Raw genomic sequence first — 17,859 nt, 5'->3', positions numbered from 1 at the left:
ATAGTGGATCTAACATAATAGTGTGAGAGTCCAGTCCATAGTGGATCTAACATAATAGTGAGAGAGTCCAGTCCATAGTGGATCTAACATAATAGTATGAGTCCAGTCCATAGTGGATCTAACATAATAGTGTGAGAGTCCAGTCCATAGTGGATCTAACATAATAGTGAGAGTCCAGTCCATAGTGGATCTAACATAATAGTGAGAGTCCAGTCCATAGTGCATCTAACATAATAGTGAGAGTCCAGTCCATAGTGGATCTAACATAATAGTGTGAGAGTCCAGTCCATCATGGATCTAACATAATAGTGAGAGTCCAGTCCATAGTGGATCTAACATAATAGTGTGAGAGTCCAGTCCATAGTGGATTTAACATAATAGTGTGAGAGTCCAGTCCATAGTGGATCTAGCATAATAGTGTGAGAGTCCAGTCCATAGTGGATCTAACATAATAGTGAGAGTCCAGTCCATAGTGGGGCCAGCAGGAGACCATCCCGAGCGAAGACGGGTCAGCAGCGCAGAGATGTCCCCAACCAATGCACAGGCGAGCGGTCCACCCCGGGTCCCGACTCTGGACAGCCAGCGCTTCATCCGTGGCCACCGAACCTGTGCCCCCCCTCCACGAAGGAGAGGGGGGGCAGAGCAGAAAAGAAACGGCAGATCAACTGGTCTAAAAAGGGGGTCTATTTAAAGGCTAGAGTATACAAATGAGTTTTAAGATGGGACTTAAATGCTTCTACTGATTAAACATTTTTTTTAAATGCATTCGATAAAACGTTCGATGACTTGTTTTTCTTCGTCGGAAGAAACCGGACGTTGCGAAGCCAGGTTGGTTGCGTGAACAAAGGCATTTGCACTCTGGTAACCACGAAGTGATCAATGATCAGTGGGAGTGACACGCTAACAGCCAATCAGGTATCAACTATCAAGTTTGGTTGATTCTTTGCATGGAGTGAGAAGAGAAAGTCAAAATGAAGAAATTGTTCAAAGGGACTGTAGTCAGACCAATGTGGTCTGTAAATGATGCGTGGCAAGACCGCTAATACCACACCACTCTGCAGAAAATAGTTTTTCTCAGGTTTCTTTATGTTTACACTCTGCATCGATCCGTCGTGGTGAAAAAGGAGCTGAGCCGGAAGGCAATGCTCTCAATTTACCGGTGGATCTATGTTCCCATCCTCACCTATGGTCATGAGCTTTGAGTTATGACCGAAAGGACAAGATCACGGGTTTCAGCGGCTGAAATGAGTTCCCTCTGTCGGGTGGCGGGCCTCTCCCTTAGAGATAGGGTGAGAAGTTCTGTCATTGGGGAGGAGCTCAAAGTAAATCCACTGCTCCTCCACGTCGAGAGGAGCCAGATGAGGTGGTTCGGGCATCTGCTCAGGGTGCCCTCCCCGGACTCCTCCCTGGGGAGGTGTTTTGGGCACGTCCGACCCGTTTGGAATCCCCCGGGAGAAGCCGGACAAAGTGGTTAAGGAGAGGAGAGTCTGGGCTTCGCTGCTTAGACTGCTCGGACAAGCGGAAGAAGATGGATGGATGGATATTTGTATTTCTTAAAACACATGCTGCTGTTCCTCCACATCGAGAGGAGCCAGATGAGTTGGTTCGGGCATCTGGTCAGGATGCTCCCCGGACACCTCCCTAGAGAGGTGTTTAGAGTGCGTCCGACCATGGGGAAGACCCAGGACACGGTGGGGAGACCGGGGAATGCCTCGGGATCCCCCGGGAAGAGCTGGACGAAGTGGCTGGGGAGAGGGAAGTCTGGGCCTCCCTGCTTAGGCTCCCCTCAACCAGACTTCGGATAAGATGGAAGGAATGGCACTTTGTACTATTTTCTTACACTTTATGAAGCATTTCTTACATATTCCTTATTTCTGCACCTTCATTTTAAGAGCTTATTGTTAAGTCTTCAATGGGATTTTACTTTGTTTGACATTTCCTTTCTGCCTTGATACCTGAGGGACTACAATCAGAGGGGGGTTACATTTCAAATAAAAATGTTTACATTCCACATATTTTTTTCCTGCTCCTTGTTTTCGGTAGGTCATGAAAAATCTTAATCGTTATCGACATCGACCGATACAAAACACTAATATCGTGTTACAGTTTTCAACCCTTCGTGTGTTATATGGCAGCGGTTCTCAGCTCTTTTATGTATGTCTGTGCAATGTTCTAGCATGAGTGAAGATACTTTTGTATTCCTGTTTGAGAAGCACCGGTCTATAAGAACATGTGTCATCGTTAGCAAACAGCAGGAGGAACAAGGCGGATTCAAGTGTCTAACGTGGCAGACTGTCAACTATTAAGTCACAGCTTTAGTTGTCGGTCAGCCAGGAAGCTCCAGCCAAGTTTCGTTGAGTCAAGTCCTCTGGAGACGATTCTGTCACGTTTGGCTGACGGCTCTCCTTGGAAGCGGGGTTGTTTTTCATGTCCCGATAGAATCTGTGTGGTTCTCACTGCTCACTTTGATAATAAGTACTGCAATCTCGTGTGTAAATACTGACGAAGTGCCTCGTTATTTCCTGGACCGTGTCAGCCAACGTTCACTGCGGGCTCTGCTTTGCCAACCTTCGCAGCCTTGGTGAACTACCACTTGCTGACCAGCGTCCAGTGCGCCGAGGCCATCATGGCGGGCACCGCGTACGAGACGGCCGAGGGCAGCTACGTCGAGGTCGGCTGTGACGGCGACAGCCTGACGGTCAACGGCGTCAAGATGGTGCTGAGGAAGGACATCGTCACCACCAACGGCGTCATCCACCTCATTGACCAGGTGCTGGTGCCCGACTCAGGTAAGATGCAACACAGGATTGAATCGACCAGGGGCTGGACTACAGCCGGCCCTCAGGGGACTGCGCCGTAGTCAATCATCATTGAAACGGTGATGGGGTGGGGATATCACGGGACAGAGTCCACATCCCAAGTGTCTTTATCGAAGAGGGAGGGTCTTGTCAGCATGGTCTTGTCAAGACCATTGCCGAGGGAGCCGAATTAAAGACAAGGATTGTTTTGGTTAGGGTAAGCAAACAAATTCCAATGGTTTTTCTGCTTTAGGTATCCGTTCTGGCTCTTGAATTGATCATAGTTTCGCCTTGCTTGTCTAAGATCTTATCAAATTTGCCCAACCCGTCATGACGGGGAGCCTATGGGCTCCTTGAACAGCTACCACCGTCTTCCGAGTTCCTCCATAGACCAGGGCAACGCTCAATCCAATCAGATGACCAGTTATCACAGTTCCGAATAGAGAGATATCTCCAATGTCTTTGACGGAAAAGCACACGCCAGGCACGCAACTCGCCACTTCTCCCAAGAGTCCCTCGTGGATCCAGCCGCAAACCTTCCGTCGGGACAGGCAGGTTCCCCCGAACCTGAGCTTCTTGTCGATCAGATCTTGTCAGTTGAGTTACGAGTTTATCAATTTCCATGTTTACAATTCTGGAGAACAGTGCCAAAGAGAAGCTCTTAGACAAGGAGGCAAAGAAGCAAAGCAGGGAGCCTATGGGCTCCTTGAACAGCTACCACCGTCTTCCGAGTTCCTCCATAGACCAGGGCAACGCTCAATCCAATCAGATGACCAGTTATCACAGTTCCGAATAGAGAGATATCTCCAATGTCTTTGACGGAAAAGCACACGCCTGGCACGCAACTCGCCACTCCTCCCAAGAGTCCCTCGTGGATTCAGCCGCAAACCTTCCGTCGGGACAGGCAGGTTCCCCCCCGAACCTGAGCTTCTTGTCGATCAGATCTTGTCAGTTGAGTTACGAGTTTATCAATTTCCGTGTTTACAATTCTGGAGAACAGTGCCAAAGAGAAGCTCTTAGACAAGGAGGCAAAGAAGCAAAGCATACGGGAGAGGGAGGGGAAGTGTCCGCCTTCGTTGAGAGCCAGAAGAGCAAAACACGTTAACAAGGTGAGCAACAGTAGCATAGCAATTTTATAAATACATTATTCAATTATCCAAACGTCACTTCTGCACAACAGGGGGGTATTTGGTTCCTCCTCCCAGCAAGACATGTTGGACCAGTGTTTCATTGCTTGGGGAACACATACTGGACGGAGGCTCTCATATGGCAAAAATTCCCACGGACCGACTCCAAAGTTTTGTAAAAACTCTTCCCAGAAGAGTGGGAGTTGTTAAAGACGCCACATTTTTCTTCACTTTTCACTTCCTGCGTTTTGTCCACGTCTCGCATCAAAACGTGCTAATTGATTTCAACATCTGGCAAGTATGTTGACTGTGCTAATGTTAGCATGCTAATGTTTATGCTAGCATTTGAGCTCATTTTGTTGGTCTTTAGCTAAAAATTACTTGGTGCTATCTTGCAAGTATGTTAACTTTTCCCATGTTAGCAAGCTAATGTTTTATGCTAGCATTTTAGCTCATTTTGTTGGTCTTTATCTAAAAATTGCGAATTTCGTTACTTGGTGCCATCTGGCAAGTATGTAAACTTTTCTAATGTTAGCATGCTAATGTTTTACGCTAGCATTTTAGCTCATTTTTTTGGTCTATATCTAAAAATTGCGGATTTCGTTACTTGGCGCCATCTGGCAAGTATGTAAACTTTTTTAATGTTAGCATGCTAATGTTTTATGATAGCATTTTAGCTCATTTAGTTGGTCTTTATCTAAAAATTGCTGATTTCGTTACTTGGCGCCATCTGGCAAGTATGTAAACTTTTTTAATGTTAGCATGCTAATGTTTTATGCTAGCATTTTAGCTCATTTTGTTGGTCTTTATCTAAAAGATGCGGATTTCGTTACTTGGTGCTATCTGGCAAGTATGTTAACTTTTCCCATGTTAGCATGCTAATGTTTTATGCTAGCATTTTGTTGGTGTTTATCTAAAAATTGCGGATTTCGTTACTTGGTGCAATCTGGCAAGTATGTAAACTTTTCTAATGTTAGCATGCTAATGTTTTATGCTAGCATTTTAGCTAATTTTCTTGGTCTTTATCTAAAAATTGCGAATTTCGTTACTTGGTGCTATCTTGCAAGTATGTTAACTTTTCCCATGTTAGCAAGCTAATGTTTTATGCTAGTATTTTAGCTCATTTTGTTAATCTTTATCTAAAAATTGCGGATTTTGTTACTTGGTGCTATCTTGCAGGTATGTTACCTTTTCCCATGTTAGCATGCTAATGTTTTATGCTAGCATTTTAGCTCATTTTGTTGGTCTTTATCTAAAAATTGCGGATTTCGTTACTTGGTGCCATCTGGCAAGTATGTAAACTTTTCCAATGTTAGCATGCTAATGTTTTATGCTAGCATTTTAGCTCATTTTCATGGTCTATATCTAAAAATTGCGGATTTCGTTACTTGGTGCCATCTGGCAAGTTTGTAAACTTTTCTAATGTTAGCATGCTAATGTTTTATGCTAGCATTTTAGTTAATTTTCTTGGTCTATATCTAAAAATGGCTGATTTTGTTACTTGGTGCTATCTTGCAAGTATTTTAACTTTTCCCATGTTAGCATGTGAATGATGTATGCTAGCATTTTAGCTCATTTTGTTGGTCTTTATCTAAAAATTGCTGATTTGGTTACTTGGCGCCATCTGGCAAGTATGTAAACTTTTTTAATGTTAGCATGCTAATGTTTTATGCTAGCATTTTAGCTCATTTTCTTGGTCTATATCTAAAAATGGCTGATTTTGTTACTTGGTGCTATCTTGCAAGTATGTTAACTTTTCCCATGTTAGCATGCTAATGTTTGATGCTAGCATTTTAGCTAATTTTCTTGGTCTTTATCTAAAAATTGCGGATTTCGTTACTTGGCGCCATCTGGCAAGTATGTTAACTTTTCCCATGTTAGCATGCTAATGTTTTATGCTAGCATTTTAGCAAATTTTGTTGGCCTTTCTCTGAAAATTGCTGATTTTGTTACTTGGTGCTATCTTGCAAGTATGTTAACTTTTCCCATGTTAGCATGCTAATGTTTTATGCTAGCATTTTAGCTCATTTTGTTGGTCTTTATCTAAAAATTGCGGATTTCGTTACTTGGTGCCATCTGGCAAGTATGTAAACTTTTTTAATGTTAGCATGCTAATGTTTGATGCTAGCATTTTAGCTAATTTTCTTGGTCTTTATCTAAAAATTGCGAATTTTGTTACTTGGCGCTATCTTGCAAGTATGTTAACTTTTCCCATGTTAGCATGCTAATGTTTTATGCTAGCATTTTAACTCATTTTGTTGGTCTTTATCTAAAGATTGCTTATTTTGTTACTCGGCGCCATCTGGCAAATATGTAAACCTTTCCCATGTTAGTATGCTAATGATTTATGCTAGCATTTTAGCTCATTTTGTTGGACTTTATCTGAAAATTGCGGATTTTGTTACTTGGCGCCATCTGGCAAGTATGTTAACTTTTCCCATGTTAGCATGCTAATGTTTTATGCTAGCATTTTAGCTCATTTTCTTGGTCTATATCTAAAAATTGCTGATTTCGTTACTTGGTGCTATCTTGCAAGTATGTTAACTTTTCCCATGTTAGCATGCTAATGTTTTATGCTAGCATTTTTGCTCATTTTGTTGGTCTTTATCTAAAAATTGCGGATTTCGTTACTTGGTGCTATCTTGCAAGTATGTTAACTTTTCCCATGTTAGCATGCTAATGTTTGATGCTAGCATTTTAGCTAATTTTCTTGGTCTTTATCTAAAAATTGCGAATTTCGTTACTTGGTGCTATCTTGCAAGTATGTTAACTTTTCCCATGTTAGCATGCTAATGTTTTATGCTAGCATTTTAGCTCATTTTGTTGGTCTTTATCTAAAAATTGCGGATTTTGTTACTTGGTGCCATCTGGCAAGTATGTAAACTTTTCTAATGTTAGCATGCTAATGTTTTATGCTAGCATTTTAGCTCATTTTCTTGGTCTATATCTAAAAATTGCTGATTTCGTTACTTGGTGCTATCTTGCAAGTATGTTAACTTTTCCCATGTTAGCATGTGAATGTTGTATGCTAGCATTTTAGCTCATTGTGTTGGTCTTTATCTAAAAATTGCTGATTTTTAGTTACTTGGCGCCATCTGGCAAGTATGTAAACTTTTTTAGTGTTAGCATGCTAATGTTTTATGCTAGCATTTTAGCTAATTTTCTTGGTCTATATCTAAAAATGGCTGATTTTGTTACTTGGTGCTATCTTGCAAGTATGTTAACTTTTCCCAAGTTAGCATGCTAATGTTTGATGCTAGCATTTTAGCTAATTTTCTTGGTCTTTATCTAAAAATTGCGAATTACGTTACTTGGTGCTATCTTGCAAGTATGTTAACTTTTCCCATGTTAGCATGTGAATGATGTATGCTAGCATTTTAGCTCATTGTGTTGGTCTTTATCTAAAAATTGCTGATTTCGTTACTTGGCGCCATCTGGCAAGTATGTAAACTTTTTTAATGTTAGCATGCTAATGTTTTATGCTAGCATTTTAGCTAATTTTCTTGGTCTATATCTAAAAATGGTTGATTTTGTTACTTGGTGCTATCTTGCAAGTATGTTAACTTTTCCCATGTTAACATGCTAATGTTTGATGCTAGCATTTTAGCTAATTTTCTTGGTCTTTATCTAAAAATTGCGAATTTCGTTACTCGGTGCAATCTTGCAAGTATGGTAACTTTTCCCATGTTAGCATGATAATGTTTGATGCTAGCATTTTAGCTCATTTTGTCGGTCTTTATCTAAAAATTGCGGATTTTGTTACTTGGCGCCATCTGGCAAGTATGTTAACTTTTCTAATGTTAGCATGCTAATGTTTTATGCTAGCATTTTAGCTAATTTTCTTGGTCTATATCTAAAAATGGCTGATTTTGTTACTTGGTGCTATCTTGCAAGTATGTTAACTTTTCCCATGTTAGCATGCTAATGTTTGATGCTAGCATTTTAGCTAATTTTCTTGGTCTTTATCTAAAAATTGCGAATTTCGTTACTCGGTGCAATCTTGCAAGTATGGTAACTTTTCCCATGTTAGCATGATAATGTTTGATGCTAGCATTTTAGCTCATTTTGTCGGTCTTTATCTAAAAATTGCGGATTTTGTTACTTGGCGCCATCTGGCAAGTATGTTAACTTTTCTAATGTTAGCATGCTAATGTTTTATGCTAGCATTTTAGCTAATTTTCTTGGTCTATATCTAAAAATGGCTGATTTTGTTACTTGGTGCTATCTTGCAAGTATGTTAACTTTTCCCATGTTAGCATGCTAATGTTTTATGATAGCATTTTAGCTCATTTTGTTGGTCTTTATCTAAAAATTGCGGATTTTGTTACTTGGTGCCATCTGGCAAGTATGTAAACTTTTCTAATGTTAGCATGCTAATGTTTTATGCTAGCATTTTAGCTCATTTTCTTGGTCTATATCTAAAAATTGCTGATTTCGTTACTTGGTGCTATCTTGCAAGTATGTTAACTTTTCCCATGTTAGCATGTGAATGTTGTATGCTAGCATTTTAGCTCATTGTGTTGGTCTTTATCTAAAAATTGCTGATTTTTAGTTACTTGGCGCCATCTGGCAAGTATGTAAACTTTTTTAATGTTAGCATGCTAATGTTTTATGCTAGCATTTTAGCTAATTTTCTTGGTCTATATCTAAAAATGGCTGATTTTGTTACTTGGTGCTATCTTGCAAGTATGTTAACTTTTCCCATGTTAGCATGCTAATGTTTGATGCTAGCATTTTAGCTCATTTTCTTGGTCTTTATCTAAAAATTGTGGATTTTGTTACTTGGTGCTATCTTGCAAGTATGTTAACTTTTCCCATGTTAGCATGTGAATGATGTATGCTAGCATTTTAGCTCATTGTGTTGGTCTTTATCTAAAAATTGCTGATTTCGCTACTTGGCGCCATCTGGCAAGTATGTAAACTTTTTTAATGTTAGCATGCTAATGTTTTATGCTAGCATTTTAGATAATTTTCTTGGTCTATATCTAAAAATGGCGAATTTTGTTACTTGGTGCTATCTTGCAAGTATGTTAACTTTTCCCATGTTAGCATGTGAATGTTGTATGCTAGCATTTTAGCTCATTGTGTTGGTCTTTATCTAAAAATTGCTGATTTGGTTACTTGGTGCCATCTGGCAAGTATGCAAACGTTTCTAATGTTAGCATGCAAATGTTTTATGCTAGCATTTTAGCTCATTTTGTTGGTCTTTATCTAAAAATTGCGGATTTTGTTACTTGGTGCTATCTTGCAGGTATGTTAACGTTTCCCATGTTAGCATGCTAATGTTTTATGCTAGCATTTTAGCTCATTTTGTTGGTCTTTATCTAAAAATTGCGGATTTCGTTACTTAGTGCCATCTGGCGAGTATGTAAACTTTTCTAATGTTATCATGCTAATGTTTTATGCTAGCATTTTAGCTAATTTTCTTGGTCTATATCTAAAAATTGCTGATTTCGTTACTTGGTGCTATCTTGCAAGTATGTTAACTTTTCCCATGTTAGCATGCTAATGTTTGATGCTAGCATTTTAGCTAATTTTCTTGGTCTTTATCTAAAAATTGCGAATTTCGTTACTTGGTGCTATCTTGCAAGTATGTTAACTTTTCCCATGTTAGCATGTGAATGATGTATGCTAGCATTTTAGCTCATTGTGTTGGTCTTTATCTAAAAATTGCTGATTTTGTTACTTGGTGCTATCTTGCAAGTATGTTAACTTTTTCCATGTTAACAAGCTAATGTTTTATGCTAGCATTTTAGCTCATTTTGTTGGTCTTTATCTAAAAATTGCGGATTTTGTTACTTGGTGCTATCTTGCAGGTATGTTAACTTCTCCCATGTTAGCATGCTAATGTTTTATGATAGCATTTTAGCTAATTTTCTTGGTCTTTATCTAAAAATTGCGAATTTCGTTACTTGGTGCTATCTTGCAAGTATGTTAACTTTTCCCATGTTAGCATGTGAATGTTGTATGCTAGCATTTTAGCTCATTGTGTTGGTCTTTATCTAAAAATTGCTGATTTCGTTACTTGGCGCCATCTGGCAAGTATGTAAACTTTTTTAATGTTAGCATGCTAATGTTTTATGCTAGCATTTTAGCTAATTTTCTTGGTCTATATCTAAAAATTGCTGATTTCGTTACTTGGTGCCATCTGGCAAGTATGTAAACTTTTTTAATGTTAGCATGCTAATGTTTTATGCTAGCATTTTGGCTAATTTTCTTGGTCTATATCTAAAAATGGCTGATTTCGTTACTTGGTGCTATCTTGCAAGTATGTTAACTTTTCCCATGTTAGCATGATAGTGTTTGATGCTAGCATTTTAGCTCATTTTGTCGATCTTTATCTAAAAATTGCGGATTTTGTTACTTGGCGCCATCTGGCAAGTATGTTAACTTTTCTAATGATAGCATGCTAATGTTACTTACAAAATTAGCTTAAAAAGAAAAGTTAGCGTACTAATACTAACCGGTATCATTTGTCAATTACCAAAAGAAGTGTATGACTGCAAAGTTAGCACACAAAAAAAAAAAGCTAGCATGCTAATTTTAGAATGTTAAAAATAATGTTTGTGCCGCAGATGGCCCCCGGGCCGCACTTTGGACCCCCCCTGGATTGAAACTCATGGACATGTTGCTAACATTGTCCACATGTCTGGCTAACATGCTAACTGTGTCCTCATGTGGTCTCCCAGCCAAGGACGTGACGGAGCTGATGGGCGACTCCCAGAGCACCTTCCATGACATGGTGTCAGACCTGGACTTGGCCGCAGCCTTGGGTCCGAAGACGGAGTACACGCTCCTCGCCCCCCTCAACGGCGCCTTCACCAGTGAGAACTTTTTCTCTTTGTCATGTTCTGTTTAGCGTCTCGACCACAAGTCGACGCTTGCCAACCGTGAGCTCACGCATCCGAGCTGTGTTGGTTTAGACGAGGTGATGGCCACGGACCAGACGCTGCTGAGGCACCTCCTCCAGAACCACGTCCTGAAGCTGAAGGTCACGCTGGGCCAGCTCTACAACGGCCAGCTGCTGGAGACGCTGGCCGGGAAGCTCCTGCGAGTCTTCATCTACCGCACGGTAGGGGGTCCGCTCCTCGGTCTGCGTCGCCCGTCTTGTCCTCGCCAACGCACGTGTTGTCTTTGTGGCGACAGGCCGTGTGCATCGAGAACGCCTGCATGGTGCGGGGCAGCAAGGAAGGAAGCAACGGCGTCCTCCACCTCATCAGGTCCATCATCATACCCGCGGAGAAGACCACCTACCAGATCCTGAAGGTGGACGGACGCTTTAAGTGAGAAGCCGTCCTGCATGTTCTTCTCCTTTTTGCAATGCAGTCTGCTGAAAACGATGGAAAGCACCATGTTACGTAGTAACTCTTGCTGTGGTCAAAGTTGGAATTGTCACCTTAATGGCAACATTAAATGACGTGGCGGGCCACCTTAAGTGATGCAGCGGCGCACCTTAAATAATTTGGCGGGCCACATTAAATGATTTGGCGGGCCACTTTAAATGATGCGGCGGGCCACCTTGGGCCACCCTAAATGATTCGGAGGGCCACCCTAAATGATGTGGAGGGCCACATTAAATGATACAGCGGCACATCTTAAATGATGCGGCGGTGCACCTTAAATGATGTGGCAGGCCAATTTAAATGATGTGGCGGGCCACTTTAAATGATGTGGCAGGCTACCTTAAATTATGCGACGGGCCACCTTAAATGATGTGGCAACCCACCTTAAATGATTTGGCGGGCCAGCTTAAATGAAGTGGCGAGCCACATTAAATGATGTGGCGAGCCACATTAGAATTATTCGGTGGGCCACTTTAACGATGCTGCGGCGCATCTTAAATGATGCGGAGGTTGCACCTCAAATGATGCGGCAGGCCACATTAATGATGTGGCGGGCCACTTTAAATAATGCAGCAGTGCACCTTAAATGATGTGGCAGGCCACTTTTAATTATTCGGCGGGCCACCTTAATTGATGCAGCGGGCCACATTAAATGATGTGGCGGGCCACTTTAAATAATGCAGCGGCGCACCTTAAATGATGTGGAGGGCCACTTTAATAATGCAGCGGTGCATCTTAAATAATGCAGCGGCGCACCTTAAATGATGTGGCAGGCCACTTTAAATTATTTGGCGGGCCACCTTAATTGATGCTGCGGGCAACTTTAAATAATGCAGCAGCACACCTTAAATGATTTGGCGGTCCACATTAAACGATGTGGAGGGCCACATTAAACGATGTGGAGGGCCACATTAAATAATGCAGCGGTGCATCTTAAATGATGCAGCGGTGCACCTTAAATGATTTGGCAGGCCACTTTAAATTATTCGGCGGGCCACATTAATTGATGCAGCGGGCCACATTAAATGATGTGGCGGGCCACTTTAAATAATGCAGCAGCGCACCTTAAATGATGACGTGGCGCACCTTAAATGATGTGGAGGGCCACATTAAATAATGCAGCGACGCATCTTAAATGATGCAGCGGTGCACCTTAAATGATATGGCGGGCCACCTTAAATGATGCAGCAGGCCACTTAAATGATGTGGCGGGCAACCTTAAATAATGCAGCGGCGCACCTTAAATGATGTGGCGGGCCACATTAAACGATGACGTGGTGCACCTTAAATGATGTGGAGGGCCACCTTAAATAATACAGCGGTGCATCTTAAATGATGCAGCGGTGCACCTTAAATGATGTGGCAGGCCACTTTAAATTATTCGACGGGCCACATTAATTGATGCAGCGGGTCACGTTAAATGATGTGGCGGGCCACTTTAAATAATGCAGCGGCGCACCTTAAATGATGATGTGGCGCACCTTAAATGTTGTGGAGGGCCACTTTAAATAATGCAGCGGTGCATCTTAAATGATGCAGCGGGCCACCTTAAATGATGCAGCGGGCCACATTAATTTATGCGGCGGGTCACCTTAAATGATGCAGCAGGCCAATTAAATGATGTGACGGGCAACCTTAAATAATGCAGCGCCGCACCTTAAATGATGTGGCGGGCCACATTAAACGATGACGTGGCGCACCTTAAATGATGTGGAGGGCCACATTAAATAATGCAGTGGTGCATCTTAAATGATGCAGCGGTGCACCTTAAATGATGTGGCAGGCCAATTTAAATTATTCGGCGGTCCACATTAAACGATGTGGCGGTCCACTTTAAATAATGCAGCGGCGCACCTTAAATGATGACGTGGCGCACCTTAAATGATGTGGAGGGCCACTTAAATAATGCAGCGGTGCATCTTAAATGATGCAGCGGGCCACTTAATTTATGCGGCGGGCCACATTAAATGATGCGGCGGGCCACCTTAAATAATGCAGCGCCGCACCTTAAATGATGTGGCGGGCCACATTAAATTACTCGGTGGGCCACATTTAATGATGGAGCGGGCCACATTAAACGATGAAGTGGCACACCTTAAAATGATGTGGAGGGCCACCTTCAATGATGCAACGGCACATCTTAAATGATGGGGCGGGCCACATTAAATTATGTGGCGCGCCAAATTAAATAATGCAGCGGTGCACCTTAAAGGATGTGGCGGGCCTCATTAAATTACTCGCCGGGCCACATTAAACAATGCGGTGGCACACCTTAAATGATGTGGAGAGCCAAATAAAAATAATGCATCGGCACATTTTAAATTATGCGGCGGTGCACCTTAAATGATGCGGCGGGCCACATTAAATTATGCGGCGGGCGTCATTAAATAGTGCAGCGGCAACCTTAAATGACGCGGCGGCCACATTAAATGATTGGGCGGGCAACATTTAATTACGTGGCGGGAAACCTTACATGATGTGACACACCTTAAATGATGTGGAGGGCTACATTAAATGAGACATCTTAAATGATGGGCCACTTTAACTGATGCAGCTGTGTACATAAGGTGTTATGGCAGGCCTAATAAATGACGTGGTAGGCAATGTTACATTGCGCGGCTATTTTCTACCGCATGCCACCCAAATGATGCACCCACGACGGGCCACTTTAAACGATGTGATGGGCCACTTTAAATGATGCGGCAGAACACTATTGCTTTTTTGAGTGAGTCCACAGTTTCTGTTGATGCTGCCAATGGTCTTGTGCTTGTCTGCAGAGTCTTCCTGTCACTGATGGAGACTGCAGGTCTGACGGAGCTCCTGAAGCAGGAAGGCTCCTTCACCGTCTTCGCGCCCACGGACGAGGCCTTCAGCCAGCTCAGCAAAGAGGACATGGCGCTGCTTAAAAGTCAGTGTGTCGCCTTCAAATCGGTCCCCTCCAGGATTTTTCGGCACTCGCGCCCATTCAAGCAAATTAAATGCCGTAGTTGACACGTATTTTTATATTTAGTTAACATTCCAACTGTTAGGAATGGAGTTTCATTTGCAATGCTGACATGTTGCATGTTAGAGATGTTGAAGTGTGATGATAATCTCTGGTCGCTGGCATGTTCCGTAAAAATCACCAAAAATGCTAGCAAAATCCTGGGGGGACTAAAGAGGTCACCACCACCACCACCACGATGACGACGATGACGCTTTGTGACAGGTGACCAGAACGTTCTGAGGACCATTCTGCTTTATCACGTCAGCAATGGCATCTTCATCAATGGCGGCCTGGAAGGGGGCGTGACCAACCTGCTGAAAACGCTGCAGGGCCGGAACCTGCAGGTTATGTCCGTAAGTACATCTGGAACTGGAACCTGCAGGTTATGTCCCTAAGTACATCTGGAACTGGAACCTGCAGGTTTTGTCCGTACGTACATCTGGAACTGGAAGCCCGCTCAGCTCGGGATGCGTTTGATTCCAGTGGCTCCGACAAGACATTGAAACAACGTTGAGAATTTGTTGAATAAGGTCCTGACGTTGAGCAACTCAAATATAACGTTGGATTAACGTTTAATCAACGTTGGGTTCTGACGTTGATTTGACTATTGAATTTTGGTCATTTTCTAACTAATATTCTACAACACAAATACAACATCGAAACATGTTTTTTTACAACGTTTAGTCAACGTTGGGTTATGAAGTTGATTTGACCATTGAATTTCCGTCATTTCCCAACCAATATTCTACAACACAAATACAACATTGAAAAACCTGTTTTTTGACAACGTTTAATCAATGTTGGGTTCTGACATTTTTTTGACCATTGAATTTTGGTCATTTTCCAACCAATATTCAACAACAGAAATACAACATTGAAAAAACATGTTTTTGACGACGTTTAATCAATGTCGGGTTCTGACATTGATTTTGACCATTGAATTTTGGTCATTTTTTAACCAATATTCTACAACACAAATACAACATTGAATAAACATGCTTTTTGATGACGTTAAATCAATGTTGGGTTCTGACGTTTTTTTGACCATTGAATTTTGGTCATTTCCTAACCAATATTCAACAACTCAAATACAACATTAAAAAAACATGTTTTCGACAAAGTTAATCAATGTTGGGTTCTGACGTTGATTTGACATTGAATTTTGGTCATTTCCCAACCAATATTCTAAAACACAAATACAACATTGAAAAAACATGTTTTTAAGACGTTTATCAATGTTGGGTTCTGACATTGATTTTGACCATTGAATTTTGGTCATTTTTTAACCAATATTCTACAACACAAATACAACATTGAATAAACATGCTTTTTGATGACGTTAAATCAATGTTGGGTTCTGACGTTTTTTTGACCATTGAATTTTGGTCATTTCCTAACCAATATTCTACAACACAAATACAACGTTGAAAAAACATGTTTTCGACAAAGTTAATCAATGTTGGGTTCTGACGTTGATTTGACATTGAATTTTGGTCATTTCCCAACCAATATTCAACAACTCAAATACAACATTGAAAAAACATGTTTTCGACAAAGTTAACCAATGTTGGGTTCTGACGTTGATTTGACCATTGAATTTTGGTCATTTTCTAACTAATTTTCTACAACACAAATACAACATTAAAACAACATGCTTTTTGACGACGTTTAATCAATGTCAGGTTGTGACGTTGATTTGATTATCGAATTTTGGTCATTTCCCAACCAATATTCTACGACACAAATACAACATTGAATAAACATGTTTTTTGATGACTTTAAATCAATGTTGGGTTCTGACGTTTTTTTGACCATTGAACTTTGGTCATTTTCCGACCAATATTCTCCAACACAAATACAACATTGAATAAACATGTTTTTTGATGACTTTAAATCAATGTTGGGTTCTGACGTTTTTTTGACCATTGAACTTTGGTCATTTTCCGACCAATATTCTCCAACACAAATACAACATTGAAATAACATGCTTTTTGACGACGTTTAATCAATGTTGGGTTCTGACGTTGATTTGACATTGAATTTTGGTAATTTCCCAACCAATATTCTACAACACAAATACAACGTTGAAACAACATGCTTTTTGACGACGTTTATTCAATGTCAGGTTGGGACGTTGGTTTGATCGTTGAATTTTGGTCATTTCCCAACCAATATTCTACAACACAAATACAACATTAAAACAACATGCTTTTTGACGACGTTTAATCAATGTCAGGTTGTGACGTTGATTTGACCATTGATTTTTGGTCATTTCCCAACCAATATTCTACAACACAAATACAACATTAAAACAACATGCTTTTTGACGACGTTTAATCAATGTCAGGTTGTGACGTTGATTTGACCATTGAATTTTGGTCATTTTCCAACCAATATTCTACAATACAAATACAATGTTGAAAAACATGTTTTTTGACAACGTTTAATCAACGTTGGGTTATGACGTTGATTTGACCATTGAATTTTGGTCATTTTCTAACCAATATTCTACAACACAAATACAATGTTGAGACATGTTTTTTGACAACGTTTAATCAATGTTGGGTTATGACGTTGATTTGACCATTGAATTTTGGTCATTTTCCAACCAATATTATACAACACAAATACAATGTTGAAAAACATGTTTTTTGACAACGTTTAATCAATGTTGGGTTCTGACGTTTTTTTGACCATTGATTTTTGGTCATTTCCTAACCAATATTCAACAACACAAATACAACATTGAAAAACCTGTTTTTTGACAACGTTTAATCAATGTTGGGTTATGACGTTGATTTGACCATTGAATTTTGGTCATTTTCCAACCAATATTCTACAACACAAATACAACGTTGAAACAACATGCTGTTTGACGATGTTTAATCAATGTTGGGTTCTGATGTTGATTTGACCATTGAATTTTGGTAATTTCCCAACTTTTACCCAAGTACAACATTGAAAAAACATGTTTTTTGACAACGTTTAATCAATGTTGGGTTTCGACGTTTTTTTGACCATTGAATTTTGGTCTTTTTCTAACCAATATTTTACAACACAAATACAACGTTGAAACAACATGCTTTTTGAAGACGTTTGGTCAATGTTGGGTTCTGACATTTTTTTGACCATTGAAATTTGGTCATTTCCCCACCAATATTCAACAACACAAATACAACATTGAAAAACCTGTTTTTTGACAACGTTTAATCAATGTTGGGTTCTGACATTTTTTTGACCATTGAATTTTGGTCATTTTCCAACCAATATTCTACAACACAAATACAACGTTGAAACAACATGCGATGAAACAACATGCGTTGAAACAACATGCGTTGAAACAACGTTTATTCAATATCAGGTTGTGACATGGATTTGACCATTGAATTTTGGTCATTTTTTAACCAATATTCTACAACACAAATTCAAAACATTGAACAAATATTTTGTTTTTGACGACGTTTAATCAATGTTGGGTTCTGACGTGGATTTGACCATAGAAATGTGGTCATTTCCCAACCAATATTCTACAACAGAAATACAACATTGAAAAAACATGTTTTTGACGACTTTTAATCAATGTTGGGTTCTGACATTGATTTGAC

General features: G+C 40.5%; 1 protein-coding gene across 6 annotated transcripts in view; it reads left to right on the top strand.

The window, feature by feature from the left end:
* Nucleotides 1-17,859, top strand: part of LOC133577550 (periostin-like) — a 113,506-nt gene that overhangs the window by 61,446 nt on the left and 34,201 nt on the right. For all 6 annotated transcript variants that reach the window (XM_061931500.1, XM_061931498.1, XM_061931499.1 and 3 more), the window contains 6 exons: nucleotides 2,577-2,789; nucleotides 10,615-10,749; nucleotides 10,849-10,997; nucleotides 11,072-11,208; nucleotides 14,046-14,176; nucleotides 14,477-14,607. In XM_061931500.1, coding sequence (XP_061787484.1) covers nucleotides 2,577-2,789; nucleotides 10,615-10,749; nucleotides 10,849-10,997; nucleotides 11,072-11,208; nucleotides 14,046-14,176; nucleotides 14,477-14,607 — 896 coding nt within the window. The remainder of the gene's footprint in view (nucleotides 1-2,576; nucleotides 2,790-10,614; nucleotides 10,750-10,848; nucleotides 10,998-11,071; nucleotides 11,209-14,045; nucleotides 14,177-14,476; nucleotides 14,608-17,859) is intronic.

The sequence above is a fragment of the Nerophis lumbriciformis genome, linkage group LG37 (assembly GCF_033978685.3).
Source record: "Nerophis lumbriciformis linkage group LG37, RoL_Nlum_v2.1, whole genome shotgun sequence".
NCBI lineage: Eukaryota > Metazoa > Chordata > Actinopteri > Syngnathiformes > Syngnathidae > Nerophis > Nerophis lumbriciformis.
Note: the sequence above shows the minus strand (reverse complement) of the source record. Positions and strands in the feature narration are given on the sequence as shown.